Source organism: Pseudophryne corroboree, chromosome 1 (genome assembly GCF_028390025.1).
Source record: "Pseudophryne corroboree isolate aPseCor3 chromosome 1, aPseCor3.hap2, whole genome shotgun sequence".
Taxonomy (NCBI): Eukaryota; Metazoa; Chordata; class Amphibia; order Anura; family Myobatrachidae; genus Pseudophryne; species Pseudophryne corroboree.
In genome coordinates, this window is record NC_086444.1 from 39,570,938 (window position 1) to 39,583,207 (window position 12,270).

The 12,270-nt window shown below is 46.0% G+C and overlaps 1 protein-coding gene across 1 annotated transcript in view; it reads right to left on the reverse strand.

Annotated features, from left to right (window-relative positions):
* Window positions 1–2,919, reverse strand: part of EPG5 (ectopic P-granules 5 autophagy tethering factor) — a 170,633-nt gene extending 167,714 nt beyond the window's left edge. Inside the window, exon 1 of the mRNA XM_063958355.1 lies at window positions 2,757–2,919. Within this exon, the coding sequence (XP_063814425.1) occupies window positions 2,757–2,810 (54 nt within the window). The 5' untranslated portion in view covers window positions 2,811–2,919. The remainder of the gene's footprint in view (window positions 1–2,756) is intronic.
* Between the last annotated feature and the right edge of the window lie 9,351 nt (window positions 2,920–12,270).

The following is a 12,270-nucleotide window of genomic DNA, read 5'->3' on the forward strand; positions in this document are numbered from 1 at the left end:
CAGCATCCACTAGGACGATAGAGAAAATGTTTTCTGCTCCAGAGAAGTGGGTGCACAGGGGGCTCCGAGGTGTGATCCGCGGCACAAAAGGGGGGGGGGGGGGGGGGGTAATGCAGTTCAACAGCACCACACTGTTCACCATGGATCTCTGCTTTGTGACTGATTGAATTGTAAAGACCATGGCCCTTATTCAGGGTCACATGCACAGTGGGCCGCATCGCCCCTATGCATCCTAAGTCATAATTATCACCAGGCAGTTGCACCATCCATATCCTTGGCATAAAAGGTCTGTCTGCAATGGCCAAAGCCCTACGTGGGCTCACAACTGAGCAGCCCTCAAGGCACACTTTGTGGCAGATTCAATTGTGGCGTGCACCACCTACTGGCCCTTTAAAGGAATGGGTGTCTATCAGAGCTATTCAATTGTTGCTTTGATAGATGCCCATTACCCGTGGCACACACTTTTTTCTCTTGACGCTTTTAGTTAAAGTCCGTAGTTTAAGCACCCAAAACTGGACTTTTAGACACGCAAGCGGTAACTTTAGACAGGTTGAGCCGCTTTGCGCAGCTGAACCCGGAGATGTCGGCAGCGTAAAATGCTAATGGGTATCTGATCAGAGAACCAATTGAATAGCTTTGTTAGACGGCCATTAGCATAGGTGCCTAGCGGGAGGGGGCACAACAACAACAGAATTAACCACTAACAGTCCAGGTTTTTGTGATATCCAAGCTTGAGCACAGGTGATTTAATTAGTACCTCAGTTATTTTGATCTAACCATCTGTGCTGAAGCCTGGATATCACTAAAACCTGCACTGTTAGTGTGCCTTGAGGGCAGAGGTTGGGAATGCCTGGCGTAGAGGGCTCTTATCCTGTCCCAGGCCCATGGTATACATAATATAGTGTATGAGGCAACTGAGGAAGGGTTTCTCACAGTGACCCAGGCCCATGGTATATGTAATATAACCATGGTATATATAATATGTTCTATGGGGCAGCTGAGGGGGGGTCTCACACACTGACCCATGCCCATGTTATGTATAATATGATGTATGAGGCAACTGAGGGGGGTCTCACACACTGACCATGGTATATATAATATGATGTATGGTGCAGCTGAGGGGGGTCTCACACACTGACCATGGTATATATAATATGATGTATGGTGCAGCTGAGGGGGGTCTCACACACTGACCATGGTATATATAATATGATGTATGGTGCAGCTGAGGGGGGTCTCACACACTGACCATGGTATATGTAATATGATGTATGGGGCAGCTGAGGGGGGTCTCACACACTGACCATGGTATACATAATAAGATGTATGGGGCAGCTGAGGAGGGTCTCACTGACCATGGTATACATAATATGATGTATGGGGCAGCTGAGGAGGGTCTCACACACTGACCATGGTATACATAATATGATGTATGGGGCAGCTGAGGAGGGTCTCACACACTGACCATGGTATATATAATATGATGTATGGTGCAGCTGAGGGGGGTCTCACACACTGACCATGGTATATGTAATATGATTTATGGGGCAGCTGAGGGGGGTCTCACACACTGACCATGGTATACATAATATGATGTATGGGGCAGCTGAGGAGGGTCTCACTGACCATGGTATACATAATATGATGTATGGGGCAGCTGAGGAGGGTCTCACACACTGACCATGGTATACATAATATGATGTATGGGGCAGCTGAGGAGGGTCTCACACACTGACCATGGTATACATAATATGATGTATGGGGCAGCTAAGGAGGGTCTCACACACTGACCATGGTATATATAATATGATGTATGGTGCAGCTGAGGGGGGTCTCACACACTGACCATGGTATATGTAATATGATGTATGGGGCAGCTGAGGAGGGTCACACACACTGACCATGGTATATGTAATATGATGTATGGGGCAGCTGAGGAGGGTCTCACACACTGACCATGGTATATATAATATGATGTAAGAGGCAGCTGAGGGGGGTCTCACACACTGACCATGGTATATGATGTATGGGGCAGCTGAGGGGGGTCTCACACACTGACCATGGTATACATAATATGATGTATGGGGCAGCTGAGGGGGGTCTAACAAACTGATCATGGTAAATGTAATATGATGATGTAAGAGCAGCTGGGGGAGGTCTCACACACTGACCCAGGCCCATGGTATGTATAATATAATATATGGGGCAGCTTAGGGGGGTCTCAAACACTGACCATGTTATGTATAATATGATGTATGGGGCAGCTGAGGGGGGGTCTCACACACTGACCCAGGCCCATGGAATATATAATAGGATAGGATGTATAGAGCAGCTGAGAGGGGTCTCACACACTGACTCAGGCCCATGGTATATATAATAGGATAGGATATATAGAGCAGCTGGGGGAGGTCTCAGACACTGACCATGGTATGTATAATATGAGGTATAGAGCAGCTGAAGGGGGGTCTCACACACTGACCCAGGCCCATGGTATATATAATAGGATAGGATGTATAGAGCAGCTGAGGGGGGCTCACACACTGACCATGGTACGTATAATATGGCTGAGGGGAAGGGGGTCTTATACACTCCTGTCTCCTGGCAGTGAAGGGGTTAAACTGAGACCACCAGTGGGTGGGCGTAGCCATGCGCTGATGAGGTCACAGGTCAGACCCCGCCCCTATGCAGGTATACAGGACTGGAGGGCGCGGCGGGGGACGGTGCAGGGTCCTGGCGCCCCCCGGATACGGCATTACCTTGTCATGCTTGGGTCTGCTCCTCGCCTTGCGGGGCCGCACCGCCTCGGCCATGTTGCTGTGTCTGCGGATGAGGCTGAGCCCGTACACACGGACATAATAACCCCGAGCGCTGGGGCAGCGGGATATCACATGACGAAGAGCTGCGGCCAATCACACGGCGCTGGATGACGTCTTCCCGGAGTATGGGTGGCGGGGAGGGACAATCTACCTGACAGGCGATGCTGCCCAGTGCTGGCATCAGATCTGCAGCAGACGGAGGATTGGCTGCTGGAGGGCTTATGTCATGCGGCTATACATAGCTATAATGTGCCTCATACACCTTACATACCACATACATACACCTAATACACTTAATATACCACATACATACACCTATTATATCACATACATAGCTATAATGTGCCTCATACACCTTACATGCCACATACATACACCACATACACCTAATATACCACATACATACACCTAATATATCGCATACACCTAATATACCACATACATACACCTAATATACCACATACACCTAATATACCACATACATACACCTAATATATCACATACATAGCTATAATGTGCCTCATACACCTTACATGCCACATACATACACCACATACACCTAATATACCACATACATACACCTAATATATCGCATACACCTAATATACCACATACATACACCTAATATACCACATACACCTAATATACCACATACATACACCTATTATATCACATACATAGCTATAATGTGCCTCATACACCTTACATGCCACATACATACACCACATACACCTAATATACCACATACATACACCTAATATACCACATACATACACCTAATATACCACATACACCTAATATACCAAATACATACACCTAATATATCACATACATAGCTATAATGTGCCTCATACACCTTACATACCACATACAGTTCATACACCTAATATACCACATACATAGCTATAATGTGCCTCATACACCTTACATGCCACATACATACACCTAATATACCACATACATACACCTATTTCACATACATAGCTATAGTGTGCCACATACCACATACAGTACATACACCTAATATACCACATACATACATACACCTAATATATCACATACACCTAATATACCACACACATACACCTAATATACCACATACATACACCTATTATATCACATACATAGCTATAATGTACCTTACATACCACATACAGTACATTCACCTAATATACCACATACATAGCTATAATGTGCCTCATACACCTTACATGACACATACATACACCACATACACCTAATATACCACATTTCTCTATCGTCCTAGTGGATGCTGGGGTTCCTGAAAGGACCATGGGGAATAGCGGCTCCGCAGGAGACAGGGCACAAAAAGTAAAGCTTTAGGATCAGGTGGTGTGCACTGGCTCCTCCCCCTATGACCCTCCTCCAAGCCTCAGTTAGATTTTTGTGCCTGGCCGAGAAGGGTGCAATCTAGGTGGCTCTCCTAAAGAGCTGCTTAGAAAAGTTTAGCTTAGGTTTTTTATTTTACAGTGAGTCCTGCTGGCAACAGGATCACTGCAACGAGGGACTTAGGGGAGAAGAAGTGAACTCACCTGCGTGCAGGATGGATTGGCTTCTTGGCTACTGGACATTAGCTCCAGAGGGACGATCACAGGTACAGCCTGGATGGTCACCGGAGCCTCGCCGCCGGCCCCCTTGCAGATGCTGAAACGAGAAGAGGTCCAGAATCGGCGGCAGAAGACTCCTCAGTCTTCTTAAGGTAGCGCACAGCACTGCAGCTGTGCGCCATTTTCCTCTCAGCACACTTCACACGGCAGTCACTGAGGGTGCAGGGCGCTGGGAGGGGGGCGCCCTGGGAGGCAAATGAAAACCTTTTTTGGCTAAAAATACCTCACATATAGCCTCCGGGGGCTATATGGAGATATTTAACCCCTGCCAGAATCCGTTAAGAGCGGGAGACGAGGCCGCCGAAAAAGGGGCGGGGCCTATCTCCTCAGCACACAGCGCCATTTTCCCTCACAGAAAGGCTGGAGGGAAGGCTCCCAGGCTCTCCCCTGCACTGCACTACAGAAACAGGGTTAAAACAGAGAGGGGGGGCACTAATTTGGCGTTAGAAATATATAAAAAAGATGCTATAAGGGAAAACACTTATATAAGGTTGTCCCTATATAATTATAGCGTTTTTGGTGTGTGCTGGCAAACTCTCCCTCTGTCTCTCCAAAGGGCTAGTGGGTCCTGTCCTCTATCAGAGCATTCCCTGTGTGTGTGCTGTGTGTCGGTACGTGTGTGTCGACATGTATGAGGACGATGTTGGTGAGGAGGCAGAGCAATTGCCTGTAATGGTGATGTCACTCTCTAGGGAGTCGACACCGGAATGGATGGCTTATTTAGGGAATTACGTGATAATGTCAACACGCGCCAAGGTCGGTTGACGACATGAGACGGCCGACAAACAATTAGTACCGGTCCAGACGTCTCAAAAACACCGTCAGGGGTTTTAAAACGCCCGTTTACTTTAGTCGGTCGACACAGACACAGACAGGGACACTGAATCCAGTGTCGACGGTGAATAAACAAACGTATTCCTTATTAGGGCCACACGTTAAGGGCAATGAAGGAGGTGTTACATATTTCTGATACTACAAGTACCACAAAAGAGGGTATTATGTGGGATGTGAAAAAACTACCGTAGTTTTTCCTGAATCAGATAAATTAAATGAAGTGTGTGATGATGCGTGGGTTCCCCCTGATAGAAAATATGGGCGGTATACCCTTTCCCGCCAGAAGTTAGGGCGCGTTGGGAAACACCCCTTAGGGTGGATAAGGCGCTCACACGCTTATCAGAACAAGTGGCGGTACCGTCTATAGATAGGGCCGTCCTCAAGGAGCCAGCTGACAGGAGGCTGGAAAAATATCATAAAAAGTATATACACACATACTGGTGTTATACTGCGACCAGCGATCGCCTCAGCCTGGATGTGCAGAGCTGGGGTGGCTTGGTCGGATTCCCTGACTAAAAATATTGATACCCTTGACAGGGACAGTATTTTATTGACTATAGAGCATTTAAAGGATGTATTTCTATATATGCGAGATGCACAGAGGGATATTTGCACTCTGGCATCAAGAGTAAGTGCGATGTCCATATCTGCCAGAAGATGTTTATGGACACGACAGTGGTCAGGTGATGCAGATTCCAAACGGCACAAAGGTGTATTGCCGTATAAAGGAAGAGGAGTTATTTGGGGTCGGTCCATCGGACCTGGTGGCCACGGCAACTGCTGGAAAATCCACCGTTTTTACCCTAAGTCACATCTCTGCAGAAAAAGACACCGTCTTTTCAGCTTCAGTCTTTTCGTCCCTATAAGAGTCATATCTGCCCAGGGATAGAGGAAAGGGAAGAAGACTGCAGCAGGCAGCCCATTCCCAGGAACAGAAGCGTTCCACCGCTTCTGACAAGCTCTCAGCATGACGCTGAGACCGTACAGGACCCCTGGATCCTACAAGTAGTATCCCAGGGGTACAGTTTGGAAGGTCGAGACGTTTCCCCTGCGCAGGCTCCTGAAGTCTGCTTTACCAAGGTCTCCCTCCGACAAGGAGGCAGTATTGGAAAAAAATTCACGAGCTGTATTCCCAGCAGGTGATAATTAAATTACCCCTCCTACAACAAGAAAAGGGGGTATTATTCCACACTATATTGTGGTACTGAAGCCAGAAGGCTAGGTGAGACCTATTCTAAATCTAAAAAAATTTGAACACTTACAAAGGTTCAAATCAAGATGGAGTCACTCAGAGCAGTGATAACGAACCGGGAAGAAGGGGACTATCTGGTGTCCCGAGACATCAGGGATGCTTACCTCCATGTCCCAAATTTGCCCTTATCACTAAGGGTACCTCAGGTTTGTGGTACAGAACTGTCACTATCAGTTTCAGACGCTGCCGTTTGGATTGTCTACGGCACCCCGGGTCTTTACCAAGGTAATGGCCGAAATGATGGTTCTTCTTCGAAGAAAAGGCGTCTTAATTATCCCTTACTTGGACGATCTCCTGATAAGGGCAAAGTCCAGGGAACAGTTGGAGGTCGGAGTAGCACTATCTCGGATACTGTTACAACAGCAGGGGTGGATTCTAAATATTCCAAAATCGCAGCTGATCCCGACAACAAGTCTCCTGTGCTTAGGGATGATTCTGGACACAGTCCAGAAAAAGGTGTTTCTCCCGGAAGAGAAAGCCAGGGAGTTATCCGAGCTAGTCAGGAACCTCCTAAAATCAGTGCATCATTGCACAAGGGCCATGGTAAAAAAATGGTGACTTCCTTCGAAGCAATTCCAGTCGGCAGATTTCATGCAAGAACTTTTCAGTGGGATCTGCTGGACAAATGGTCCGGATCGCATCTTCAGATGCATCAGCGGATAACCCTATATCCAAGGACAAGGGTGTCTCTCCTGTGGTGGTTACAGAGTGCTCATCTTCTAGAGGGCCGCAGATTCGGCATTCAGTTTTGGATGTTGGTGACCACGGAGGCCAGCCCGAGAGGCTGGGGAGCAGTCACACAAGGAAAAAATTTCCAGGGAGTGTGATCAAGTCTGGAGATTTTTCTCCACATAAATATAGCTAAGGGTAAATTTATAATGCTCTAAGCTTAGCAAGACCTCTGCTTCAAGGTCAGCCGGTATTGATCCAGTGGGATAAAACATCACGGCAGTCGCCCACGTAAATAGACAGGGCGGCACAAGAAGCAGGAGGGCAGTGGCAAAAACTGCAAGGACTTTTCGCTGGGCGGAAAATCATGTGATAGCACTGTCAGCAGTGTTTCATTCCGGGAATGGAAACTGGGAAGCAGACTTCCTCAGTAGGCACGACCTCCACCCGGCAGAGTGGGAACTTCATGGGGAAGTTTTCCACATAATTGTAAACCGTTGGGAATTACCAAAGGTGGACATGATGGCGTCCCGTCTGAACAAAAAACGGGACAGGTATTGCGCCCGGTTAAGAGACCCTCAGGCAATAACTGTTGATAAAGCTGAATATTTATCGTATATATAACCCTTTATGAGGTCTAAGAACACTGTACGCTGTTTACTTAAGAAGTACCGTAAGGGTACGCAAGTTGCGTAACGATCGCTCAGCCGTAGGCGAGACGCTCAAGCGTCACGTTCGCTCACGGCCCAGAGATCACAGACAAGCACTCTGTTGGCTATGACTAACGTAATGATTCGCTATGGCGTAGCGGACGCTCGAGACCACGAGGAGATCACCAGCGGCGCAGACGCTCACAACGCTACACCTTTATGTCTAAACCTATTATTGATGAAATACACAGAATACCTTAATGTGAATACAGGGTGTAAGTGCAACCTTGTGTAACCTGACTAACTACAAAGCTGCTTGAGCGTCACCGACGCTCAAGTGAACACTTAAAACTATGAGAAAATACACAGATACTGGTTTAGGGTCCAAAGCCTATTATCTGTATTATAACTATTATACTTGCAAAAAGAATCACAGTACAAATGATACACTACAATATAACAGAGACTTCCTAACCAAATAACTATACAAGAGATACAATACAATACTATGCTGATCTAATACAATACAATACTAGTCAATGGGAGATACGAGAGAAGGAGAAGAGAGAGAGAGAGAGAGAGAGAGAGAGATATATGAGAGAAATGGCTCACAGAAAGACAATGATTACGGAGAGAAACTTACGCACAAGGGTAAACGATCGCATGCGCCTGGACATCCAGCACCCGATTTTCAGCAATGAGAACCGTTGAAGAGTGAGAGCTGGATGTGGTCGGCCTGCCTATTTATGCCCCACACACAATGCAATCTTACAGTCCCTACAATCCCATTGTCCATTGGACGTCGGAATTCGGCCCTGCATCATAACAAAAGGTCATAGGTTGATTCATACAGGTGGGCTGTGACGATTTCAAACAGCTCAGGTGGGTGGGGAACTAGGTTTCCCGCCGCATACCTGAGTATGAGTAAATAGTAGAAATGGACATAAACTTCTTATGTCCATAACTATTCGCACGAGCGATTAATACGCTCCAAACCAACACCGGAATATTGCTATTTAAATACTCTTCCGATGGGTACCAAACACTACTGCATGACTCCTGTTAGACCCTTCCTACGATACAAAGAGGGATTCCTCAGCTCAGGGACATTCTATATTAACCAAACTTTCAGAATCTATCAAAGGGACCATGATCTACAAACTACATTAATTGTGAAAATATGTAACGAATGAGTCGCACGCTACGACTACATAAACTCTACCGTAAATACGCATACCGTGCGCCCGCGGGTGCACGCTATTGCGGGTATGCGCCTTCACGGGAGAGCGTACGCATGCGCAGCGCGGACCAGTGTGCGGTGCAAATATGGCAGCGTGTATGGGGATATTTTTCTGACTTTGACAGTCCACCCTTTGGCAGTCAATAATAACTGCCACTTCCTGAAAACATTTCAAAAGGAGAAAAATATATGTCAGGGGTTAATTCATTTCCATGGTTGGGTGAGGGAGGAGAGAGGAGTAGGTGTGAAGAGGGTATGACCTAGTGTGATAGCAGAAGCATGTGTGTATGAGTCCATGTTTGGGGGGGTCATGTATCATCGTGCCGTACGTGTTGTAAATCAAGCTTCGAGGTATTGCGAAGTATACATTTGAATTCCTTCTTATCCTGTGGTACAGGTCTGTGGATGGGCTGTCAAACTTTACCGAGCTCTTTTCGGATTTTGAACAAAATGGGGAGCACATTTTAGTTGATGATACATGAATGGGGGGATATGTGATTGCTGATATCTGTGCCTGCATTCCCTTTACTATGTGTGTTATTACCTGAGGGTTGTAGAGATGAAGATAAAGAACACCTATGGGGAATGCAATGATATTCTATGTCAGGTAAATGTACATCTGTCGTTGAAGTTTTGTTCGGTATCTGTTGAGAGTCGTCTTCTTTGCGCTGTATTGCTCCTTGGGCATGAGCAAATAGCTTTGTCAGTGCCATCAGATTTACAAAAAAAATGTTGGGCTAGCGTGAGTTTAAAAATACTAGGGAAACTGGGGATCCATGGCAAAGTTCATCAAATGTCCATTTCTCAAGTGGTCAAAACTTCATCTTTGGTGCTTGTCTGTTGTCCGTATAGCGTCTCGTCAACTTCCTCGTCCAAGGGGGTCTTTGTATCTTGGAGAAAAGCAGAAAAACAGGTGAAAGAAACGGACCGTATAATCGCATTTTTCATCACATCCTGGTTTCTATCATTGGGTCATAAATCAAATCCAGGTTAATTACAGTTTCCTCACTCCTCAAGCTCATCACTTTTGTACTTTGTTTGCACCTCATTAAAGCCTGCCCGCATCTAAATATCAATCCAATAGATATAACAACACCTAAGATACATAGGAGGAACTTTCCAACATCCATTATGACTCCTTGAGCCCAGTCTCCTAAACCGGAGAACCAATTTCGCGGGTTCAACCATGACACCCAACCAGTCAGCTCATTACCTACAGCAGCAAGGGTGAGATTGTGTTTTCGACGAAATTCCCACTTCAATTGGAGAATATCGTCCATCTTTTGGTCTATGACCTCTACCGGATCCTCGGTGCTATTGGTGATATACGTGCAACACTTTATGCCGTACTGTGTTGCCAATGTAACACAATATCCGCCTGTTACTGCTGTAAGATAATTAAGAACCATCCTATGCTGAACTAGTTCTGTTTTATAAGCTTGAAGTTCTCTTCCAGTGTATCTGAACGTGTCATCATACATTTCAGTGATATTATCTAACAAATTGGCGAGTGCGGAAATGTATCTATAATTCATCACTCCTCGAGCGGTGCGAGTGAAATCTAACGCTACCAGAACCTGAATCCCGGTGGATTCATGGATAAGATCAGAGGCCGGGTGCTCTAACCTTTCTGACAGTTGTCTTTTAACTCGGTGCTCGTAATGAGTGTGAGTATAAGGAGCTTGGGCACCACGGTGTATGTCCTTCATTTTGTCATGTGTAACAGTCATCACTTCAGGCAATACTTTTCCAATATAACACAATCCTTCAGAGTTTGGGGCAAGCCACTTGTACGCCTTTCTCCCGCATATGAAATATGCATCATCGGGGAGAACATATGGGACAGAGAAGGACATTACCATATTACACACCTTCCAGGTGAATTCTCCTGACCCTAATTCTTCCATCTGCTTAATGCACGTATCGGTTTGTACGATATGTGCACAGTATCCTGGTGATACTTCTCCAACTCTAGTAATCCTATTTCCTAAGGTATATCGATACCGGAAAGATTTTCCTCTACTGGCTATGTGGCGTACAAGCTCTGTATCTGTAGGCATTCTATCTGCTCTGTGTGAAAAGGTCATGGTAAGGTTGCTCCATGACACTTCCCAATTTCCCGGCTTACGGGGATTGGAGATATTAAAACATAAGAGGGACCTATCCACATGGTATTGGTGGAGCTTCAAACTAGGAGGGCTGGAGATGTTAAACCTCCGGTCCACCGGTCTCCCACCACTTAGCTCAAGTACCTCCCCTAACGTTAAAGGAAATGGCACTAGCCCTGATTTGCTATGACCCTGAGGTACTTGAGAGCATACCCAACAATCTGTTTGGTTTAATACGTTACCCACTAAGGAGTGATAGTCACTCAATGGATGCCGGTCCATATGGATATTAAAACTGGATTGGCATTTCTTTATGCACCCATCCTCAATCAAATTGTCACAGAGCCTACAGATACAGTTTTCTTCAGCTAACAATCCATCACAATTTCTTCTATTGGATCGTTTTCTGATACTCGCCTTTGCTTGTTGGCTTGGTTGATCTTGGAAAACTGCGCCTCCATCATCATAATCGGAACCCATTCCAGAACCTCTCTCGACCTCTATGGTACTCTCGCCGGAACAGACTGCTCTGGTCAACATCATGGTTAACATCAAAATCCGGATCACAGTCTCTTGGGGCAAGTCCATCTTTGAGGAGGAAATAGAGAAGAATGAGAAGGGGGAAAAAGAAATTTTTAAGGGAGAGGGGGATGGGAAGTGGAGAAAAAAATAAAAGGGAGAAGGGGGTCAACAACTGCTTTCGGTCTTCAAGGCTCAGGTGCCGCCTCAGTCCTCCTGGAACAGACACTCCAGTGATACAACCTCTACCGTCTGTTCCTTATCACGGGACTTCTCTGGATCAGCAACCTTTTTGCAGTGGGATGAATGGACCCAAGTCTCTCTCTCAGCAACCTTCAATGCTGTGGTGCTAGTCAATAAGACCTGGTATGGTCCTTCCCATCTATCAATAAGACAACCTGAGCGTAGAAAATTTCGTATCATTACATAATCCCCAGGTTCAATGTCATGACAATTACTATCTGGTAAATCAGGAATCACCAACTTCAGATTATCATTTTGATTCCTCAACTGTTTACTCATGTTAATCAAGTACTTTACAGTTACTTCATTGT